The sequence below is a fragment of the Triturus cristatus genome, chromosome 9, assembly GCF_964204655.1.
Source record: "Triturus cristatus chromosome 9, aTriCri1.1, whole genome shotgun sequence".
Lineage (NCBI taxonomy): Eukaryota > Metazoa > Chordata > Amphibia > Caudata > Salamandridae > Triturus > Triturus cristatus.
The window spans coordinates 400249151-400273423 of NC_140592.1; the positions used below are offsets into that span (position 1 = coordinate 400249151).

The 24273-nt window shown below is 41.7% G+C and overlaps 1 protein-coding gene across 1 annotated transcript in view; it reads left to right on the forward strand.

Moving 5' to 3' along the window:
- LOC146798035 (protein FAM98A-like) overlaps positions 1-24273 on the forward strand; it is a 101546-nt gene that overhangs the window by 46220 nt on the left and 31053 nt on the right. Inside the window, exon 5 of the mRNA XM_085625269.1 lies at positions 13525-13605. Within this exon, the coding sequence (XP_085481395.1) occupies positions 13525-13605 (81 nt within the window). The remainder of the gene's footprint in view (positions 1-13524; positions 13606-24273) is intronic.

A 24273-nucleotide genomic window follows, 5' to 3' on the forward strand; every position in this document is an offset into this window, starting at 1 on the left:
ATGCATAAGATTAAAACTATAAACATTGTTACACTTAGTTACACTTACAACAACTACAAGTCCATAGAACGAAGAAATAAAATGCACATCATGATAACTGAACAGTGGTGGAAGCACCACCATCCCCTTTGTAGGAATATAGTTTATATAAAATTATAAATGAAGCTCTCCGAGCGAATTCTGTGGACCCCTCACCTTAGAAGAACCTAGTACTGGTTACATCATAAGCTCTGCAAAGCTCTGGTTCGTAGAAGGGAATCTTCTGTCTTGTTAGGAGAAAAATGGTGCGCGTTAGTATATTGCAAGCATTTCTCAATTGTGCCAAAAAGTGTAGCATTTTGAATAAGCAATATGGACTAACACCAGAACTCCATAACAAAGTGGCTTGTTTTGTTTGACCTTGTACGCAGCGCTTAGACAGTAGCAGTATGAACTCATGTGGGCTCAAAGGCGTCACTCTTTATACAACAAGCTGCGAGGTAACGACACGTGTGCAAAAATAAAAGACACAAAGGTAAAATGGTTGCATGGCTCGGGCTAAATAAGCAAAGACTAGAATGACCCTAGGGACCATATAACTACTAGTGTCTACTCTACTACTACCTGATTTGTGCTAGTGATGTATGTTGTATATGTATGCATTACTATTAACTCATTTTTCAATCTTTCTAGTGAAAAATAGGGGGAGGTGTATTTGACACCTAAAAAATGTGTAATGTTTTTCAAGGCGCACTACCAACCACCAGTGCCGGGGCCAGCGGCAATGTCGACGCGGCTGCTGACAGAGAGGATGTGGCAGTTGCAGGAGGAGAGGCAGGGGGTGAGCCAGCAGCAGTGGCGGGCGGTGGTAAGTTAGATTCCTAGTCCTTACTTATTGACATTACACTCACTGCAGGGGTGTACTGTATAATACTGTACAGTTGAGACTTACTAAGTAAGAAGTTGTTGTGAACGGTTGAAGACAACCATTAGCAAAAGCATTAGCGGCGGGAGTAATAAGTAACCAATGGCCTCTTCTATCTGATTTCAACTCAGCTGGGAAAGTTTTATGGAGAAGACTAAAAGTCAGATCAGATGAGTTGGGTTGATTGAAAAGGGAAAGAAAAGTGGAAGGAAGAAGGATGGGCGAGATTTAATTTTTATGACTGGCAGAGAAGGACTTGTGGGATGCATGCAGCATGCATAGGTGGCTGATAGGAATCAGATGCATGGTTGGTTGAATGCCTGAAACTCCCACAATTGTTAAAGTCCAAGAAAGTGGGAGGATACATACATACCACAAATGTTATGTACTGTGCTTGCTAGTGCTACCATGACACTATGTGTAGAAATAATTTGTCTTACTGCTTTGCTAAGAGTATATTTTACAATAGTCTTGTTTTTTCTTCTTCATATATAGCTACTCTTCCAAGGGGAAACCTGACAGGAAGGAGTTGGCAGCCAAGGCCCGGTGCCGGAAGCCATACAGACTGAATATCGTCGGCTGGTGGTTCTGGAAGAGGAGGAGGCGGCAGCAGCTGCAGCCTCTTCCAATACCCCGGGCCCCAGCCACCACCCTCCAGTGGTACGGAGCCACCGTCTGGCAGCTACCCGCCGCCGCCCCTCCATCAGTGCTGCCCCCCCTCCTGTGGATGCAACTGCCGCGCATTGAAGCGCCGTGTTGCCCGCCTGGAGGAGCAAGTTTGTGTCCTCCAGAGTCAAGCCCGCCGAACTTAGACCCTGTTTATTGCCCCTTTTTTAATTATTCTTTGGGTGGGTGGGAATCGGGCGTCGGGTTTTCTCTTTTCATTGGACAATTGGACATTTTCTTTACGCACATTGGTTGGGGTTAGGGAGAGGGGTGGATCAGGTGTTGTGGGATTTTTTTACATAGTTTATTTTTGTTAGGGTATTAAATAATATATTTCTACTTTACATACGATGTTGTTAATGTTTTCTGGGTGTGGTTACTGTTTTACCTCACACTGTATCCTTCTTTCCTTGCTGGTGCAGGGCCGCCCACAGCCAGTGTTTGATTTTAATAATTGGATGACTTTGTAAGAGAGAAACAGATAGATGTGGCACCCCTCACTGAGTGACTTGTCCTACTAGTACTGTCAGTCTCTTCTACTCTAGGCACTCTGCAACTGGACTTAAAGGGGTGTGTGAAATTGAATTAATGAAAACATGTCCATTATTAATTCTGCCTCCCCCAAACTTCTCTCACCTTTGCTTGATGTTTAACTTGTAATTATAAAGGAACAGTGGTCCCATTCAATTCAAGTAAATTAAAGTGCCACAATTAGTTCAATGAAAAATTGGGTTTTATGTTTAAAGACAATGCAAAAATAACTAAAAAATTACTGTAAATAGTGAGAAAAGTAATAAAACAGTGAGTGAGTTGGTGGCAGGGTAATAGGAAAACTGTTTAACTTGGGCACAGCGATGGCTACATGGTGGTGATGGTTTTCTTTCCTAACATGCCATGGTTGTGGTGGTGGTATTAGTAGTAGTAGACACTGGCAGCAGCATTTGCAAATAAAGAAAATGAGACCGTCAGTAGCCTGAGAGGCTCTTCGAGGAGTAGTAGAATGTAGTACAGTACAGAACTTACTGCCAAACAATAATATGCAAAAATACAACAAAACATAATGGTGGTGGGGATAGCCTAGTAGTACGCAGAGTTATAAACTAGTTGTGTCGAGTCACTTGACTAGGCTTACAGTACACTAGACACAAGCGTAACTGTTAATGCTGTGTAGGAGGATGACAACAAATGAAATCCATTAATCCAATCAATGCCGGCAATTAATGCTGATGTATTAGGTTCCTTTGGTAAAATTGGTAAAAAAATTACATCACAAATATACTGCTCATGGGTGGGCAAGCAGAAGAAGATCCCCGCCCTACCTTAAAATTGAAGTACTGTTGCTTTTGCCACATCCGCCCCAGCAAGCGTGTGATAAATTATTGGTGTACATTTAATGTAGTCATACCTCAATAAGTCACACAGCCCGGGGGAGGAGGGTTAGGGTTTGTTGAATGGTTGGGAAGGGGGGTTTGGGGAAAGGTTTGAGAAAGAAAAACAGTACGCATGGACAAACATCAAATGACAGAATCTTTGTAGACTACCATATTCATATCAATATGTTAAGGGAGAAAAAGGAAATGCATATATGATGATGATGATAAGGAGACCCGGATTACATACAGTTTGTGTTCAGTGTTACCGGGCTTACTTTTACAGATGGCAAAGAAAATTTTAAAATATCTGTAGGGATGAATTATAGACAGAGAGCAAACCTAATGATAATAACAACAAGAACACACTGTTATAATGATTGTAGACAAAAAATTAATCTAAATATTTAAAAAATGATGAAAGTTGATACTGTTACAGTGTTATCCTGGTCAAATGGGCCTGCAGTAGAAGTACACATTTGTTAAAAAAAATACAAGAAAGGGAAAAGGGACTTGAGTTACTTTTAGTGTGTAGATTATTACATTCAATACACAAGGAAGTAACTTCATGCACAACAAACAACAACAAAATCACTCAGTCAGCGTCCAATGCATGGCATCATTCATTACCTGTTCCTTCTCATCTTCAGTTAATGGGCAGTCTCTCTCGGATCAGAAAGGATGGCTATAGTAGTCATCATCAATCAAGTTCTACTTCTTTTAGGACCAGGAAATGTTTTCTTTTTTTCTTCTATTTTGCATCATCCAATCATCATCTGTCTTCCTGAGGGCAATGGATTTAGGGAGATTCAGGAGGATGGAGGAGCAGGATTCGAAGGAGTGTACTGGGATATGCATACAGCCGAAACGTGTATATGGCAATAAAACAATTAGAAGACGGTGGTGATGGATTTGTTGTGATTCGAAGTTTCTAACCAGAAAGACAGACACACAAATAAAAGAAAATAAGGGAGGAAGACAGAACTGGAAGTGCAAGCCTAATTGTCAGGGAAGTATAGGTCGCCCTCAAGCTCTGGGGGTTCAACCAGAAGTAGGTAATCATCATCGAACACACCACTTTCGTCACCTGAGCCGCTGTCCTCCTCTTCCTCCCTTGATTCATGTATTGTGTAATTCGGTGGTATAAAGTGCTGATTCATTTTGATCATGGTTAACATCTCCACGTTTTTGGGCGAGAGACTGGTCCTTCTCACTGTTACAATGGAACCAGCAGCACTGAAAACCCATTCAGAAGAGACACTTGCGACAGGGCAAGCCGGATAGTTTATCGCCAGCCTGCTGAGCAGTGGCCATTGGCCCCTTTTCCCATACCAATACCGCAATGGGTTTTGATCAATGTACACCTCTGTAGGTTCGTCTAGATAGGCTCAACGTTCAGGGGTGCTAAACTTTTTTCGGGCTCTTTTCTCGTTGCATCAGCACTTGACTTACCAATGCCTTGCTGTAAATGCCAATCCTGTAACGATTTTACTGGGCCTAATGATCCAGTTCTTGCTGTTGTCGATAGTGTTAGTGAGTGTTCTGAGCCAAACGCACTGCCCTCAGGCTCCGAAGTTGAACTTGAAGCCGGATGCCCTGCTGCAGTACGTGTTGTGGGTTTATCTAGCGGGCTTTTAATTAGCAGCCGTTCATTTTCCAACTTACTCGCTGAGTCAGCTACCCAAGTTTTGTACCGAGCAACATCCATTTCTGAAAAAGGAATTAATGTTTTCATTGCCCATTTTATCAGTGGATCCAGAATTGTGGCACAAATGTAATGTTTTTGTGACAAAATCTTATTTTGCACCCTTGTATTGTCAGCTAAGCGACGGGCTAAGCTCTCCACCAACTCATATGCTTCTTTTTTTTCCTCTACATCTTTGTATGCTTCAGACACCTCCTTCAGCTGATGCTCTAGCATTTGCAACAATGGGATAGCTTGGCCCATAGTACATTCCTCCTTGCTGACTTCACGTGTGAAGACCTCGAAAGGAAGAAGCATCTCAGTCAGGCATTTAACTAGGTACCATTGGTCCATCTGAGGGGTCATGCCTTTCACAGTAGCATCCCCTCTTCGCAAGACATATTCATTGATTGGCCTGTACTGCTCAAACAGATGGTCAAGCATGTAATAAGTTGAGTTCCAACGTGTTGCCACCTCCTGGATGAGTGCTTTGACTGGCATTCTATAGTCATGTTGAATGATCCTCAGCTGCTTCCGAGCTTTAAAAGAATGGCTGAAATGAGTGCATATTCTTCGGCAGGTGGTCAGTAAGTTGCTGACTATGCCTTCTTTTTTCAGAAAGTCTTTAACAATAATGTTAATGCAGTGCGCCAAACACGGAACCCTGAAATATGAACCAAGCTCCATGGCCTTAAGTACATTACTGCCATTATCTGTGGAAACAAAACCAATCTTAAGCCCTCTTGGGCGCAGCTATTCAAAAACCTTGCTGTGAAACTCTTCCAATGTGTTTACAGCAGTATAAGATTTCTCCATGGCGAACATGGATACAGTTGCATGTTTCCGAGTAGCTTTAAAAATCTTAGCTGTGTCAACAGCACCTACTTCAGATAGCTTATCTCTAACCCCCACAAATGAGACCCAGTGTGCAGTGATGCACATGTAATCAGTGGCTTGGCAACTGGTCCACATGTCTGTTGTTAGGTGGATATTGTGAACAGCACTCTGCTGCAAAGCTTGTCCAACCAATTCCAGCACCTCATGATGTAGTGCTGGAACAGCAACTCTTGCGAAATAGGACCGGCTGGAAACCTTCCATTTAGGGCAGATGGTTGACACAATTTCAAGGAAACCCACCCCTTCCACAAATGAAAAAGGGAGAAGTTCCAGCGCTAACATTTTAGCCAGCTTCCCGTTGTACAACCGTGCCGTTGGGTGGTTGCGTCGGTACTGCTCCTCCAACCTAAGCATGCTGTCAATGGTAGGCTGGATTATTTTCCTTTGTGGTGCAGTTGTTTTCTTTAACCCAGTTAGGCTCAACGACGCACTTTGTTTCATTGCAGTGCTACTCGGTCGCCTTGGTGTCTCAGCCTGACTCTGACTCTTACTGCGGTGCCACTGAGATGTTGCTGAGGAGGATGTGGGCGGTACCACTACACTACTGGGGATAGGGCTAGAAATGTCTCCCTCTTGTTTACCTTCCACCGCGATAATATCGTCCCCTGATTCTTCATGCCCAACAACAATGGGTTGAGTTTTACTTTGTTCTAAGCGAAGTAGGTGAGCCTCCCACACGATAGTGTGGTTTATTTTGAAATGACTTGTTTGGCCTCCGGTACCATAGTTTGTACCAAGCTTACCCCGCCTAACAGCATGTCGAGAAATTGAGCATATGGCAATGTTCTCCTCCTTACTGCTAACCAAAAAGAAGTCCTTTGGGAGGAGAACTTTCTGGTGCTGCTGGATGTGCCACTTTCAATACCAGATGAACTGGAAGGTGTGCTTGGAATGTGACTCTGTGCAGCTACACTGTGACTTCTACCACTACCTACTGAGGTGGTGGTTGAGCTGGATGTAGGTCCCTGCCTTTCCTTTGCAAATGAAAATATGGAATCTAGAGGTCGTGGTGGTGTTACCTGGTTGGTAGCATCCGTGCTACATCCCTTGCAGCCATTTTGGATAGGGTAATAATGTTGGTCTCCATATCCTTTGGGCGGCAGTGATGTCCGTGATGACTGGCTCATCATCATCCCCCTCTTGTACATCTACCTCCATAACTCTAAGGCTTTCTGGAACCTTCCTTTTCACTAGCCTTGTCTTGCAGCGTGCATCACTCTCAGACTGAGCTGTTGGCTTCCAAGTGGCACCAAGATGATCAGAAACGGGGCTTGAAGAAGAAGATGATGGACTAACTCTCCTTTTCCTTGCTGGGGGTCTGGAAGACAATCGATCTTCTGAAACAGTGGCTTGCCCCTCTTTGTCTGCAGGAAGCTCGATTTGTTGTGGCTGTTCTTGTGGCGGCTGCTGTTCTTGTGGCGGCTGCTGTTCTTGTGGCGGCTGCTGTTCTTGTGGCGGCTGCTGTTCTTGTGGCGGCTGCTTTTCTTGCGGCTGTTCTTGCGGCTGCTGCTGTTCTTGCGGCTGCGCCTGCTGCTGCAGACTTATCTGCTGAGTTTCCGCCTGCGTTGATTGTGTACTACTTTGCGATAATGACATTTCAACATTGCTGCTTGTTAGTAGACTGGCTACCTCTGCGACACTCATGGGCTTGGGCCTAGGTTGGTGGGGTTGGCCCGCTGGTGCGGATGTGCTGCTCCCAGCTTGGTTCCCGCTGGACAACGCCGCTGCAGGCGTGTGTTTTTTGGTCCCAAAAAACACATTTGCAGGCACACCAGTCGTGGTTAGTGCCTCTTGCTTTGTTTGTTCCTTCTTCTTCTCACCGGCAACTTTCTTGGTACTGGAGGCTCTGGTACCTTTCTTTGGGGCCATCTTCTTCAGAGGTCAGACAGGACGCAGGTGCACAAGTTGCAGAGATGTCTGTGGTCACACGAGGACGTGATGTGGTGCGCAGCAGGACTTCTGTCTGGCAGTACGACGGATGATTTTGATAGTTACCTCCTCCTCTGCCTTTTTGTGCACCTAAAAGCAAATAAGCCAGGAGAAGAACATCAGTGAAATGTTGCATTTGTTGTTGTGGTTCATTACTACTAGTACAAACAAACCAATAAAAGATATAGTGTATAGTGTAGCCATTTGTGAGACTTTGGCAACAAGGCCTATGGTATACTACTTACTGTGTACAGTGTACACACTACACTCTCAGGAAGGATAGGAAAGAATAAGAACAACAACCAAAATACAAATGTAATGGAAGGGAGCTGCTGCTGACAAAGGGGATGGATGGAAGCAGTAAGCCAATAGGAAAACCATGCAGGCCCATATGGCAAAAGCAGCACACTAATAATAACTTCCACCAGAAAAGGCCACCAGCCATACGGGCACTCACAAGCAGGAGGCCTGGGAAACTATGAACTTAAAAATGGCCTATAAAAGAAGCCAGGCAAAAGATGCATGCTAAACCACACTGCTGTGCCTTTTCAATGCAATAAAATGCAAAAACGAAAATCCACAGGGCAAAACAAGATCTGCAGGGTGCACACCAACACACCAGGCACACACAGCAAAGGCATTTCTTTAACACACACCCAAAAACAGAAATACCCCCCAAAAAACACATTTTCCAACTCAATCCAATGCCATCCATGCCCTAAATGATGTTTAAATTCAACAGAACACACAGGGGAACACTTGTTTAATGCACCTGTGGCTACCTGCTCTGAGCCTACTGGATGAAAGCAGGCCCGTGGGCAGACGAGGCCACACAAGCTTGCAGGCCTAGGCTTCAAAATGGCCACCAGCCATGGCCAGGCCCACCTAACTACAAAAAACAGAAGACTGACAATGCAGACCTGTTGCAAAAAACACACTGCCTGCCTTCACAATGGCCGCCAGCCTCATTGCCAGGCCCACAACAAGAAGCCTAGGCCACACAGGAATACCATGCAGGCCTATACCTATATATGACAAAAGCAGCACACTAATAACTCCCACCAGCCACATGGACACTCACAAATCACACGCAACAAGCAGGAGGCCTGGGAAACAATGAACTGACAAAAGGCCTATAAAAGAAGCCAGGCAAAAGATGCATGCTAAACCACACTGCTGTGCCTTTTTAATGCGATAAAATGCAAAAACGAAAATCCACAGGGCAAAACAAGGTCTGCAGGGTGCACACCAACACACCAGGCACACACAACAAAGGCATTTCTTTAACACACACCAAAAACAGAAATACCCCCCCAAAAAACATTTTCCAACTCAATCCAATGCCATCCATGCCCTAAATGATGTTTGAAAAACATTCAACACACACCAAAGGAACAGTTGCTTCATCATGCACCCGCCCATGACTAGCTCTGGGCCTACTGGCTACCCCCAACAATAAAAAATAAAAAAAGAATGATAAGTACCAAAATTGTTGTTGCAGCAACTGCAATGCCCCCAATCAAACAACACCAACTTACTTGTAAAATATCAAATTCAAAAGTCCTCAAATCCAATGATAATGATGCAGCAGACACAAAGAGTGATCCTTCCAGCTCAAATCCAAAGGCAGAATGAACAGGAGATGGACAAAGCACTGGGAGGAGCCTGCTGGACAGGAACAGGAAGTTGGAGACTCTGTGGCACTTCCTCCCTCTCCCCCCAAAAAGTTTTTCTTTTTTTAAAAGGACTCCTTGCTCAAAAAAGGACAGCCAAATGTCAATCTGAGGAGTTTTTTCCATCCAAATCATCATTTACAGAAGGTTTTATGCAGCTAGAGTTAATATTCTTCTCCAAATTGAAAATTTGGTGTGTTCGCGATCGTGACCTTCGCCACACTTCCGCCGGATGTCGAAGGGGCGTCCAAAATGACGTGTTCGCGATCTCATGCTCTCTGTCGCTTTGGAGATTGACATGTTTGCAACCTCACGCTCTCTCTCGCGGTGGAAAATGACGTGTTCGCGATCTCAGACTCTCGCGGTGTCTGATGGCGAGGCGAATGACGTGATCGCAATTGCGAACACTCACGGGATAGCGCGACCGGCTATCAACATCTCGTGGAGCACGTGAACGGATTGGAAAACTCGTCGGCGAACGCAGGGATCCCGGTAAGGCGATTGCGCGCGCAACAACGCATTTTCAAAGCGCGAACATGAAAAAAATCTTCGCAACGTGGCAAATAGCGGAAATTTTGGCATTTTCGCACTCGCCACACAATGCGAAAATGTCAAAATATCGCAAATTCCGCGAGCGGAATGGAATTTGACACCCACCCATACCGAATAGCTGCACCTTGCAGCTCTGCCGCCATCAGTTTCCATGTGTGAATACTGGGTACATACCACAGGCTAAAGTAACGAAGAGCAGGCAATGGTCTGATATGGTTTGTCATAAGTACCCTGCTATAGCCACTAGCCTCATCTGCAGGGAATTTTTCCGGCATGTCTTAGTCATCACCAGTAGCCAATGAGCTGTCTCCTGAATCACTGGTGCCAGTCAAGCTCAAGGATTCATGAAGTGCGACCACTGCCGCAGCAACCCTTTCACCTTGTGCAGAGTAGAGGATGGTCTGCCAAGTTACTGTGTTTTTCTCCTTTTATTGTGATCACATTTTTGGCCTGCAATGGGATTAATACATAGGTCTTTCACAGTTTGTCAGTGCTTCAGCCCATGTCCACTCTTCTGATGCATCTGTGAAGAAGTGAGATATCCTAATGTACAGGACTTTCAGGTTTCATGGCAATTGTAACACATACTTGAGGTCTGATTTAAAGAAGTAATTTCTTAACTTCCTTAAATATTCTCTTTTGTTGTTGTATCGCCAGTTATCAGGAAAAATCGGTACTTCTGCATCGCCAATTGTGTAAGCAATCCAAGTTAGTCAAAAGGTTTTGCGGGGGCCCCAAGGCAAGAACTAGTTGTGGTGCCCTGGCCAACAGGTTCTGGTTTCCCAGCTTGACCAAACTCTGTGACCCTGAAAATGTATTTTCTTTATTGTTATTCCTTTTCCATTATCATCACATTTAAGAGTAACCTTGAGATCATTCAGTTCAGAATGTTCTCTGTACAAATCCGTGCTTGTATATGGTTTAATAGACCATAATGTTTCTCCTGCTATGGCAACAGTGAAATCCTTATACAGGAGGCACAGGACAACAGACTTGCTTCTTGGGTCAATTCTAAAAATGTCATCAAAGCAAAAGATGAAAAAATGTGATAGCCGTGCAGTGCCATAATTGGACAATGTGCAATAATGAAAACCAGTTTCAATTCCAACTTCGCAGCTTAACCAAACTATGTGACCTAGGCATTTAATTTTCTCTCTGGGCTTCCTTTTTCATTAGCATATCATATGAGAGTGCCTTGAAATAAATCAGTACAGGATGCACACTGTACAAATATTCCAATTGTACATTGATTGGTAGACAATAATGTTGTTCACTCTAGAACGGTAAAGATTTATACAGAAGGCACAAGGCCAATTACTTTGCTCTTGAGTCATTAATAAAATTACCCTTTCAGAAGGGGGGGGGTGTTGACTATCAAATCCAATGAAGGCCACTCAGTGCAGTGAAGTAATCAAGTGTGCTTAAATGAAGAAATCCAAAATACACCTTTTTATTTCAAACATTTGTACCTCTGTTTTAAACAAAGTGACATTCAGCCAGCAAGACTAACAACGGGGAAGTCAGAAGGACGAGGCACAGATGAGGGCTATGGCGATTCATGCGACTTGTCATGGCCTCTCTACCACGCCTACTGGTGCTGGCTGGTAGTGAGGCAGGAGATCCTTGGGTGTTGGGCATAAGATGTTCATGCCTCACACTTTTTTGCAGAATGACGCCTGTCGCCATAGTTTATCAGTTTAGCAATTATAGGTGTGATTAATGCTCTTGGTGACAATCGTAATACCAAGATTCTGTGTGTCCGTCCAACTGAGTAGAACTAAGTAGGACTTGGGTATAAATATTGTGCTCTGTCACAGTATCCAGTGTCCGTGTGCAGCTCCTGCAGTAACATATGTGGCTATCATTTATAAGCCTCACGGTGTACCAGATTGCACTATCATCATTGTAGTCATACAGCAGTCTTTGGTACAATAGCAGAACCTCACTTTCTTTGCAGCAGTGTTTGTAAGGTGATGACCAATCTTCACGCAGTTGCAAGAATAACGCCCTTTGCTTCTTTCCCAAAGAGATTCTTGCCGCGGACGAGGAGGTGTCTCAGGCAAGAGTCTATACAGTATTCCTCTGGCCTCTCTCTGCAGAGCCTCTTTCCTTAACATGCTGGTTCTGTCCCCCTTACATTCACTTCTCATCTCCCCTCTTCTCCATCTACCTCTCTCCTCCCACCAGCTTCTCTTCTCCTGCTGGTTCCGCCACTCTTACATCTACCTCTCTCTTTATTTTTTCCTCCTTGTTATAAACTCTTCTATATCCTTCTCTCCCTTCAATGCCCTACTCTTTAACTTGTCACCTCTCCCGAGCCTCTCCAGCCTCTCATCTTATGTCGTTGGTTCTGCCCATCATACACTAGAGGTGGGCATGCCATTGAAAGCACGAGCCAAACTCGAACCTGAAGCCTGGTTCTGGCTCAGCTCAAGGTCCTGTTGGAACCTCGAGCCCATAACAAGCCAAGCTTTTATGCGTCTTTTGCCTGTCTTCCTCTCTCCAAGATATGGTGTTACGGTAGTCTCAGCGTTTTGTTCAATATCCTGTGATTCTGGATAAATCACTTAACCTCTCTGTGCCTCTAAATAGTACATGTGCTGTTGTGTAATGTAACTGTCGCTTATGTAACACGCTCCAATACTTTTGGGTTGAGTTTTAAAAACTGCTGAAAAATGCATTAAGAGGTAAAAATAAAGCCTAGTTATAATAGATACTCATTTACTGGCTGATTTGTGCAAAGTGAAATCCGAAACCATCGATGAATCGCGGCTTCCCTACTTAAATCGAGTGATCCTTGATAAATATTTTATTTCCCCAACGCTTGTTTTTCTTCATTTCTTGTGCTTGAAAGCACTTTCAAATACGTGAGTTCAGACTACCAGTTGTGCACAATTATCACTTTGAACAAGTACTTCTCAGTGCAGTGCTATAATGTGCCCTATAATGTCAAAGCTTCCAAATGTTAAAGAAATATATATTTTTTTTAATTTTGAATAGACTTTATCATATTTTACGTAATGTTTGTTGTATGATGGGACCCCCTCTAGCCCTCCCAGCACTAAAAATAATTGACAAAGCCAAATAGCTCTCACATACTTTGTCATTTTTTTAGCTATGTTGTACAGCAGCATGGCTGCTGTCCAGCATGGTTGAAAGTTAAAAAAAAAAAACTCTGGCATAGCCAGCGTTGACCGCATCATTGCACTTTATTTTTTCTTGCAGCTGTGCTGCTGTTCAACATGGCAAAAAAAAAATACTGAGAAAGACAATAGATCTGGCATAGGAGGGACCTATTGGCTTTTACCAGTGATTATTTTGTTTCCATGCACAGCAAGTTTGGTTACAAAAATTGTCACTATGAGCTCTGTGTTTTCATTAAAGAAAAGGACAGATTTCGTGCCTGAATTCGGGAAATCCAGTGATTTTGAGCTACCCACTCCTCCCTCGATTGCAAAATGTCAGGAGAGGAGTAGATGTCAATGTTTGTCTTAATGGCTTCAGAACAGGCAATCAGAATAGTCTAACCATAGTCACTTTTTCTGATTGGTGGGGTTGGGGAGGGCAGCCAGCTGGAATTCCTGAACAGAAGGCTAGCAATAACACAACCATTTATGGTCTAGTGTTAGATACTACAGCAGTTTTTTTCCTGTCTCTGGGAACATAAGTTAATCCCAGAAATAGTGGCTTTGTTTGCGTTTCTGAAAAGAAAACTCCATTCCTTCCTGCTTAGATTTTCTGAAAAATGTGTTTGCTTTTTTACTTTGTGACTTTTAAAAGTATTCTTTTTTCTGTTTTGTGTTTTCTTTTCCTTTGCAGCAACAGCTAAAATGTGCATCTTCCCCTTAGATATCCGAGGTACTGCCCATTGAGCCACAAAGTCCAGTGCTAAACCCACTGCTGAAAACACCGCTGGAGCCTCGGCAATGGGTACAAGGGGAGCGGGCATATTTTTACTTCTGTTTTTACTTTGGCTGCTGTACTGTCTTGTCTAACTAAATGTTCTGTTTCTTCACAGTTAAGGTTTTCCAGCACATTTAAAAATGACGTCAATAAAGAAGGTTACCTACTTGTAATAGATATTATCCTAATTTGTTTTCCCTCTAAGATTTTTAATCTATATTGTCCTTTTAAGACTCTTAAGCAAGGAAAAACCAAGAGAGAGAGAGATCAAAATAAAGGTTAAAGCTTAGTTATAGTTAGGAAAAATGTATTTATTCTTTCAATACAAACCAAACTTTTTTTTTGATAACCAACTTTATTGACTTTTGTAAGAGACTTTCGTGAAAAGACAAAAGACCAACAGCAAGTGCAGATCTCAGCGCTTATGAGGAACATAGTGTCCTTAAGGTGTTATACATGATCTTGATGGACAATAAGAAGCAGATTAACACCCACCACATCTCGCGATTGTCCAAAGAGAGCGTTAGTCTTCTATCACCCCCACCCATTTACCCCACACCTACGAACCAAACTTAAACTACACAAACATTAGAAATTCTAAAATTATAGTTATATCTTAAATTTATATTTTACACACCAACTCCGAATTTTCTAGATAGCACTGCGTACATTTTCAAAAATATATATACTATTTTTCTCTACCTTTACAGAGTTCGCTAAAGTGTCTCAATCCTTCCTATGCACTTATAAAACACTAGTACACAATATTTCCACCTAAACTCCACAATAGGTGTGGGCTAAACAAGATGGCTGTTTTAAATTTTGTAAGGGCTTTGATTACCAAATAATATACTGCCTTGTCATCAGCATGTACCGCGGTGTACAGCAAAAATATCACGGTATACTGCAGTCCGATATATCGCTACGTTTTCGTGCTATAACAAAAAAAAAAATGAGTGTCAAAAAGTGCCATTCACTTTTTTAATTGCCATAGGATTATTTGCTCCTTGATACAGACAAAAAGGATGAACAGAATTAATTACAAGAAATGTGACATGAGTGTAAATCTTTTCCCAGGGGATGTATCTTTCTTGGTTTGGTCTAAAACTGTACAGTCGTTTTTGAGAAACTTGCATTTATAAAGATGCTTGAGTTTGGCATCAAGAGGTTACATTTAGAGATATGTGGACTGTTACCAGTCCTCAGCCCAAAATGAAAAAGAAAATACTCTCATGTAATTGGCTATGGTGGATTTTACTCCTGTTCGCCGTTTCTTTATCATGGGTGCAAGGATAAGTCCACTGGACAAAAATGATCTGATTGACTGGCCATGATGTATATGAAGAAAATGTGCAGACTCCATTGCACAGGACGCAGGGACTTGCGCATACCCTGACCCACAGGTCCATGTGGGAGGACGGAGGGAGGGGTCCAAAGAGGACCGCCTGGTTTAAAATTAAAAATACATAATTTTGCCACCGATTTGTGGCTCCAGAGGCTGGAGCAGTGGTTTCCAGTGATTCTCCAGGTTTGGCAATCCCCGACTGGGAACCTCAAATTTAGGACAAGCATCTTATCTTTCTACCACAATTCCAAGGCCTGCTTTGCAGGACTTTGTTGGCCATTGATGTATTTTGGTTCACGAATCATGACTACATCACGGATCCGTGAACCTTGCCCTGGGCTTGTGGTACCAGGCTGAGAAGTTTGGTTCTGCAGATGAAATTTTGGAACCGCCAGTCCATTAAACAATTCAATGAAAAAAGAAAGTAGAGCCTCGGTGTAGACCAGGCCTTCAGTCAACCCTTCTGCGAAAAGCCAAGCAAGCTTACTGGGATTCTGGCAGTCTGAAATCTGAAGACCAGCTCTGCAGGTCCTCTGAGCTCTGGTTAGTGCAGTCTGATTCCTCCTTACTCAACTAGGGCCTCACACACCCACATACAGTAGAGTATTCCTCTCAGGAGTACAGTGCCTATTTGCATTAAGGCAGAGCTGCTTTGAGCAAATGCACTAATTTGCTAGCCTCAGTCCTCTGACTCGCAGTTTCACTACTGCACCAACCTATATAACCGAGAGACTGCATGGCATACATGATGGTCATCATATTGATGAAAATATAAGAATTCAGACAAGACGACATAAGGCATGCCCGTTGTTTCAGATATCTGCAGCCATTTTATAAATGAACACTAGACCACCAATGACTTATGCCTCCTACCACTGCCAACTGTCATGTTTGAAGTACTTTGAGCTTTCAAGCTGCACAGTGTGAACCCTTGGCGCCCCTTCTCTATAAGACATCCCCTCTGACATTAACATTTAGGGGTACAGAAATTTATCATCTAGCACCATATATGTAGTAACATTTTTAAACTGTCTATATTGTAATATTATATATATGTACATTGTATTATTAAGGTACATCTAGAATGCAAACCAAGAGAACATTTCTGCAGCTGTTTCGTGAGGTCCACCATATTTAAAAGAGAACAATAGACCACTGGGGATGGCTATCCTATTGAAAGAATTATAAACTTTCCGATCTGTTACACATCTAACCTGTATGTTCACTTTTACAACAAGAGGACTCTTTTACTGGCACAATCCGCCAAGGAATACAACTTAATTTATTCAACAAACCAAGAAACTGAAAATATTCTGGAAAGGAATACTCGCATTGTATTAAAGTTCACATTACAGAACTTCCACGCTAAAAATACAGTGCTTAAATTCATGTTGCATCAATCAATCAGCTTATTTATATAAAGCTGAAAACTCTAGAGGCGTGGCTAGGCACTGTTGATGGTAAGGATAATTACCCAAATATGGGTTGTTTAAACTTTTTCTGAATGGTCATGGTTGGTGTACCTGCCTATGGCCATCCTGAAAAGCATTACACATAAAGCTGGCAGTGACTGGAAATTATTTACTCACACATTTTCCTTGACATCATGATAAGATTGTTTACCAGATCGTCCATGGAAAGCAGCTCGTCAAAGTACACTCCATTATTTTATTTTTTTATCTTTGACCAGAATATTGTCCCCTCACAACTGGAGCTGTAATTATAGTGAATATGAGCCCAACATTAGCACAGCCAATCATTTAGTAATATGAATAAAAAGAATACTTCCAACATTTTAAACAATAAACCTATATCTCATGCTGTATTTACATTATAAAAACCTATCCATCCACCTTCTACATACCTCCACCTTAGTTCAGGCAGTTTACCCTCAGGTAAATCATTCTTAAGGCTCCCGTTTTTATGGTACCTCTTTTTTTCATCATTTCTATCTGTATTTATCCATGTTTATTTTTTGAACATCTTATTGGTATTTGTCCATATTTATTTTGAGTTTTGTGAAAAAATGAGGTGATAACTCATATTTCCACTTTTTTTTAACGGATAAACGTGCACTCATACTTTGATGCCTGTTAGGTTTTAGCATATTAGACAGCCTAAAAAAATAAACCCACATTTAAAATTGGCATAATAGCACAAGTACACGTTGAGATATGCAGTAATTCAAGCAAATCTCATTGATCTTTGTAACTCCCTATGCTGCCAATATGTACAGCTATTGGCCATGCTGCCGGTATGTACAGCCTGAAAATCATCAATCTTGGCATGGGGAGTAATTCAAAAGAAGTCAAATTATCTGCATTTTTCTGCTTTTAAAAATAAATACAGACAGGAAACCCAATGTTTTCTGTCTGTATGCATCTGTAAAATTAGTAAAAAACAGAAATCCGTGAGCCCTAATCATTGTCCATAGTCCTAGTACTGGGTGCTCAACTGGCCGACACATTCTTTGAATTTCCACTGAGCAACTAAAAATAAGGCGTATGTATACACTGTTGCTCCTGTATAACTTCAGCAGTGTTGCTATTACTTCCCCTCACTAGATCAGCCCATAGGAGATAAAACCCAATCTATCATGATGTAATTTACATATACATAACCATCTTTCCATGTGACCAAGTACAGTAACAATTGTACTTAATAGTTTACAAAAAGAGTTGCCTCTAGGTGGGATGCACTCCCAGATGGAGATTACGCCAAAGCAAGGGCACACGCCATGAACAATGTCCTTTTGTGGTTTCCTGCCAGACGCGTTTCGGGCAAACGCCCTCTTCAGTGGCAGACCATGTGACGTGACGGTGTGCGTCAACCGTCAGTAAATCCCCGTGATAATTATGCTCAGGTGAACCACCCGAAGCAATGCTTTCTGGGAATGGTGGTTGTTTAGCGGCCAGCTTGGTCGCGGGATTGCACCACCGCAAAACACTTGTGGGTCCGCGGCTGCTTTATTGGGGCAGCTAACTGTGGAACAGGAGGTGCCTGTTATATGCAGGGGGGCCGGCGCGAACATCGCCAATCCTTTTAAAGACATTTTTTAATGTGAGTGCCGGCGGCGACCCACTTGGGTTTTACTGAACCACCAGTCCCAGAAAGCATTGCTTCAGGTGGTTCACCTGAGCATAATTATTGCGGGGATTTACTGGCGGTTGCTGCACGCCGTCACGTCACATGGTCTGCCTCTGAAGAGGGTGTTGGCCCGAAACGCGTCTGGCAGAAAACCACAAAAGGACTTTGTTCATGGCGTGTGCCCTTGCTTTGGCGTAATCTCCACCTGGGAGTGCATCCCACCTACGGGCAACTCTTTTTGTATTTTGTACTTAATAGTGTGCAAAGTAAAACGTTGCTAAAATAAAATGTAGATATGATATGCTAATTGATCAAGCATCTGAATCAATTTACAAGCTGTAAGTGCCACGTGCACTTTACCCCTCTAATTAAAACACAACTCTGGATTTGTAATTTGTGATTTAAAAATGAATATTTTGTGGGTTGAAAACAACCTTGATTTAGTTAAATGCTTTGCCAATCTGGTCAGAAAAGCAATCTTTTTGGCTTTCAAAACTGTCTTTTTTGTAAATATTTAAAAAACCCTTGAGCATTGTTACAATCTTTTTGCCCCACGGGGTCAATTAGATCTGTGTCAGAGGCCAGGTTTAGATTTGGTTGACTATTATTGCTCTGTAGTACAAAATACATATGTATCGATTTATGTAAGTTATTAGCATGTTTATATAGCATGGACTACACACTTAGGGTGACTGAGAGCTTTATACAGGACAGTTGACCATTTGATTTTGAGGATGAAAATCCAATCAATAATTGGAAAGGAATAACCTGTTCAGAGGATTACATAAAGAGGCAATGTTGCTGTGTTAGCATTGTAACAAAAAATGCGTGGTATGAGTTTTGGAATTTAACAACAATATTCTTAATTTAAGTTATAATAGGATTAATAACTATATGAAAAATATAGGTTGTTTTGATAGGCGACTCGTAGAAGAAAGTATTAATGCAATAAGAGGCAAATGGAACAAAATACTCAAAAGAATCTAAACAGAACACAAACAACACTGTCTTGTAAATTTTATGTCTTTTGCTTTTGTAAAATAATAATAATTTGCTTTTATATTGTGCCCAATACCACAGTTTTAGCTATTTCTGAGTGCTTCAAGTAGCAGGTTTACTTTTAATTAATGTAATGGTGCTCAGTTTCTCAACCTCGGAAGCATGAAAGAATGCTTTGGACTTGCAGGGATCCAAACTCACGAGCATCAGGTCAGAACAGATGTTAGCACCAAATGCCTAATTCGGTGAGCCCCACTTTAGGACGACATAAAACAGGTTGCAAAAGTTATCACTCATTCATTTAAAAAATGTCTTTCTTTCCTACTCAGAGGAAGAGTTTGTGGCTCTTTTGTCTGGTTCTATTAAGGGGCTAACTACTCTGAAACTGAGAATTGCCTTTAGGTTTAGAGCTGAATATCTGTGTCCATGTACTACTTTTGCGTGTTGCTGGCCCTCTGGCAGCTTCCACCTTCAGATTGAAAGGTTTGAAAATAGGCAGATGTGCATAGAGCGCCCTGATGGTTTTTGCTCTCTAGCGATTTGAGAGCGAAGGGTAAAAACTCGTATGTCAGCGTTGGTATGATTTTGTGTAAAGTTACAGCTCTTTTCACAACATGGCCATGTCGAACGAAGCAGTGTCAATCAATCATGAAGATTTGCTAGAAATGTAGAAGACATGAAGAGGGTTTTGGCCAAAGTGAAAGAATGATATACACAGTATGAGTAAATAAACATTGCAACATTAAGAAGTTAGATTCATTATGTAGACAACCATTTTATGCACAGATAGCTACACAAGATGAGAAAAGAGTCTTATGTAAGGGCAACAGAATACATTACCAGTAAAGGAAATTAAGGAGTTTCTGGGAGAGCTAAAAGATGATTCTTGTGAATGTGGCATCTACTTGGACAAAACTCTTCTTCATGTATTCTTAATAAGCCACTAATAGATGAATGTCAGATGTATTACGTGGGGAAAATAACAGAAGTAAATGTAATCAGGAATGTAAAGGAAACAGTGATGTGACTTTTAAGCAATTGACAACCAGAAGTATCAGGGAAGTCCCTAGTATTCCGGAGTGAAGTATGGAAATTAAGACAAAGAAGTAATTTTTATAAAACCTGCATATGCTGTAACCAGGGAATAGTTGGTAATACCTGCATTGTGAAGACCTATGCTACAGAAAATGAGATGACAGATTTGAGTGAACTCTGTATCTTAAAAAAAATTGGGTTGCCAAGATCAGGGGATACAAAAAAACACAAAGATGTGGTAAAACAGTGAGGCACACAATAAGGTGACAAGGAAAGGAGAAAGTAGAAAAATACTTCTTATGAAGCTTCTCTCCCTTTTCCCTTAGAATTGAAGACCGCCTCAGAAGATGAATTGACAGTATAAGGAAACTAGTTAATACACCAGCATAAAATGTCCCAAAGGTATTGAAGGCATGAATAATGGAGATTACCAGAGGTGGGCATACAGATCCTATTGCTTTATTAAATGCAAACAAACCTTGACCGAAAATGCAGTCTACTAGACAATTTCTACCACAATCTGGGTTTCATCACTAGATCCTGGCAAATGCCTATTCTGGAATCCACAGTTGTTGTTGCCTTATTATGATTAGACAGCGTGTTTTTACATGAAAGAGGGAAAAATATCCGTGAGCTGTCCCTCTCTGGCCTCCCATATTTGTTCTCTGTGGAATTTTGAAGCTGCAAACTGTCCACTTCACATCAGAATAGGAGCATTTTTCCAGGTCACTTATATTAAGAGTACTCAGATAAAAGAATACAAGACCATACAAATTGACTAATCTAGAATAGACATAGTACCAGAAATTCAAAGGCAACGTTTATTTAGACCATTATCTTTAAACAGCAGTAAAACGATGTTTATAAATACCCAAAGTCATTACAATTTCATCAATGGTTCCATAAAAGTAGGTAACCTATGGGCAGAAGAAAACGACACAAATATCCTAACAATGAGTGACATAATAATATACGTTCTTAATGTAAACAGTATCAGCACAGCCCCTCTGAGCTAAGTAAAAGTTAAAAGTTAATTTAAAATTTTGTGTTACTAAATAAGTGCATTTTAATAACATTCACCCTTTAAAATCGCTAAAAACCCTTCAATTTTTCCACAAAAAACTTTTTACGGCCTTCATATAACTTCCAATAGCGATTGCAATCTCAAGATTAGACATGTCTGTTAATACCTCTACAGTATGGGCCTAAAGCACAGTACCATATTTTTTTTTAAAACGGGACGTAAAAATAGTTTATGCTGGGCTAAGACTAATACACAGTCTACTAATATATGCAAAATGTCACACTTTATTCCCAGCATACATTTACAATTTCCCTCGGGCTGTATCATTTCTGCTTTTATTTTCTCGTTTGCCATCCAAGGATTAATGCCAATTCGCAGTCTTAAAATTTCACATCTGGGCCAATAATTGGGTAGTGTGTCCAGGTATGGGTACCAGGCTTCATTCAACCAGGAATCCCTCATGAAGTGTACCGATTTTTTTTTTTTTTTTCTTACTCAAGTACTCCACATCTGCCCTCCTGGACAATTCCTGCCCTTGGGATCTGAGTGTACTCTTAGTAAATTCTACTTGCAGTGATTTTTGAAAGATTCTCACGTTTAAGTTCTCGCCAACTGTGTGCAATTTCTTTCTAGTCTCCTTGGCCCATTTTAAACTACTAAGCTGAATTTCATTTCTGCACCATTGTGAGACCTTCTGTACCATCCCGGGATCCTGTAGTTTCCAGAACCTTAACAAAGCTGCTTGAGCCTGTATACTCCATGATGTTGTTCCTAGCTCAATTCTAATAGTCTGGATCATTGCTGAGCCAGGTAACGACAGTGGAGGTTTTAAACACTTCCTTTCCTCCAGGTCCCAGTCACTTTTACCATTTAGATAAAGGACTACTGCACCATACAGTACTTGGGGGGGGGGGGGGGTTCATTGCACTGTAGGCCTTTAACAGTGGTCTGTGGAACATTGCTCCGTAGTCCCGGTTAAATTTTTCAGCCCACATACCGATGTAAAGGCCTTTGCTTTCTGGGCTTCTAAGTGCGTGTGCCACTTTAGAGTACTATCAAACTAGAGCCCAAGGTATCTGTACTCTCTCACAATTTCCAATTTTAATGGACCCAAGAACCAGTTAAACGTGGGGTCTCTTTTCCCAAAGCATAACATTTTTGTTTTATCTATATTTACAGTTAAAAACTTTGCCACACAGTACTCTTTAAAGGCACTTAACTTCATTTGGAGGCCTAACTCGGTCTGATCAAAAATTACCAGATCGTCTGCAAATAACAGACAAGACAATTGTTTACCATTCAGTTTCAGACTGGCATTTCAATCGACTTCCAAGGGCAAATCTGCTATAAATATGGCAAAAAGTAAGTGGGCCAACACACAGCCCTTTCTAAGACCATTCTCAATTGCTATTTTCGGTGTCAAGGACCCCACCGTATCCTTTATGATCTGCGCCCAATTCCCTCTATGTAGCTCTTGAATTATAGCCAACATGCCTTCCGGAATGTTATATTTTTTCAAGGTCTCCCAGAGGCATTTTCGATCCACTAAATCAAACGCTGCACGGAAGTCAACAAAGCAGCAGAATAGCTTCCCTCTTTGCTCAATTGACTTCCATGCCACTGCCCATAGGGCGAAACAATGGTCGACAGTGGAGTGGCTTTCCTTGAAGCCCCCTGGTTCTGCCGGCACAATCGACCACTGCTCCACCCAATCCTTCAGTCTACCTAATATTATTTTTGCAAATACTTTTTCCCCAATGTCCAGAAGATTGATTAATCTGTAATTTTTCGGGGCTTTCATGTCGCCCTTCTTGTGCACGGGTCTAATTACTGCTCCCTTCCAGTTCTTAGGGATTCTTCCAGTATCTAAAATGGCTAAAAACGTGTGTGACAGAAGTTCAGCCCAACAATCTAACTAAGACTTTATAATTGCTGGGAGGTTATCGGGTCCTGCTGATCTGGTTAGCTTTAACTTGTTTATGGTGTTCTTCACATTTACTACTGAGAAGTCTATTTTTAAATCTTCCACTAACCCGCTCCAATACAGCAATTCTCCTACTTCAGGTGCACTACGTGTGCCACACAGTTCCTTCAAATATTCCTCCCATATAGCCCCTTCTACCACGCAGTTCATGGCCCTAACAGGTTGTTCTGCTGCTGCCTGTATCAGCTTCCAGAACTGCCGTATATTTTTCGTTTCAATGGTTTCCAGCAGGTTTTCCCAACACTTTTCTTTATAAACTCATTTCAATCTTCTAACTAACATTTTGTATTCCCTTCTCAGTTTTTTGAGTTTTATAAATCTACCCAGGTCATATTTAACCCTGAGGATTTGTGCTTCTCTCCTGATCTCCCTCTTCTTCTTTAAGCATTCTTCAGAAAACCACTTAGCTTGCCTTGTCGGAATTTTATGATGGTTTTTAGCCCTAGTTTTCTTATTTTTTAATTCAACTCTAAGGCATTGCACTACCTGTTCTATTTTTCTCTCAAACCATTCCAGATTCTGCCCTCTGACACTTCCTAAGTCTAACTTCTGTTGTAATTTTACCAACTTTGCTGTATATTCATCCGTTAGTCTCATCGTCACTCACCTGGGGTACTTAACTTGTTGTGGAATTACTGAGTCTCGTGGACTCAGATTCATCCTCAGGACCTCAATCTGCAAGGGGTTATGGTCGCTACCTTTCCTTTGACATACCCAGAAACCCTTTATTAGTGCAAAGTTCCAAGCAAAAGTAAAAGCATAGTCTATTGGGCAATACTGTGTACCTATTTTAAAAGTTTTCTTGGCTGGGCAATCTTTTTCTGTCCTTCCATTCAGGTAGATTAGGCCCTTTATCCCCAAATACTTTCCTAAGTTTATGTCTTGCCTTGAGGGAACACAATCAGGGAAGCTAGCCATCCTTATATCGTAAGCTTCCAATATTTCCATAAACCAAGGGTCTAACTTACTGGGATCCAATTTATGGTTGAAATAACCCATTATTAAAAACCTATCTGTGCCGTACTTATCACTTAAAGTATCCACATCTTCTTTAAAATGCCTCATCTCCACCCCATATTCCTCTGGGCAACCCTATTGCACATAAACATTTGTAAGGACCAGGTTTTCACACTTTTTGTCTGTGACTAGCAGGGATATCCTACATACAAGCAACCATTTACATTTTATGCTTTGGGGCATCACATCCTTCACAACTCTAGT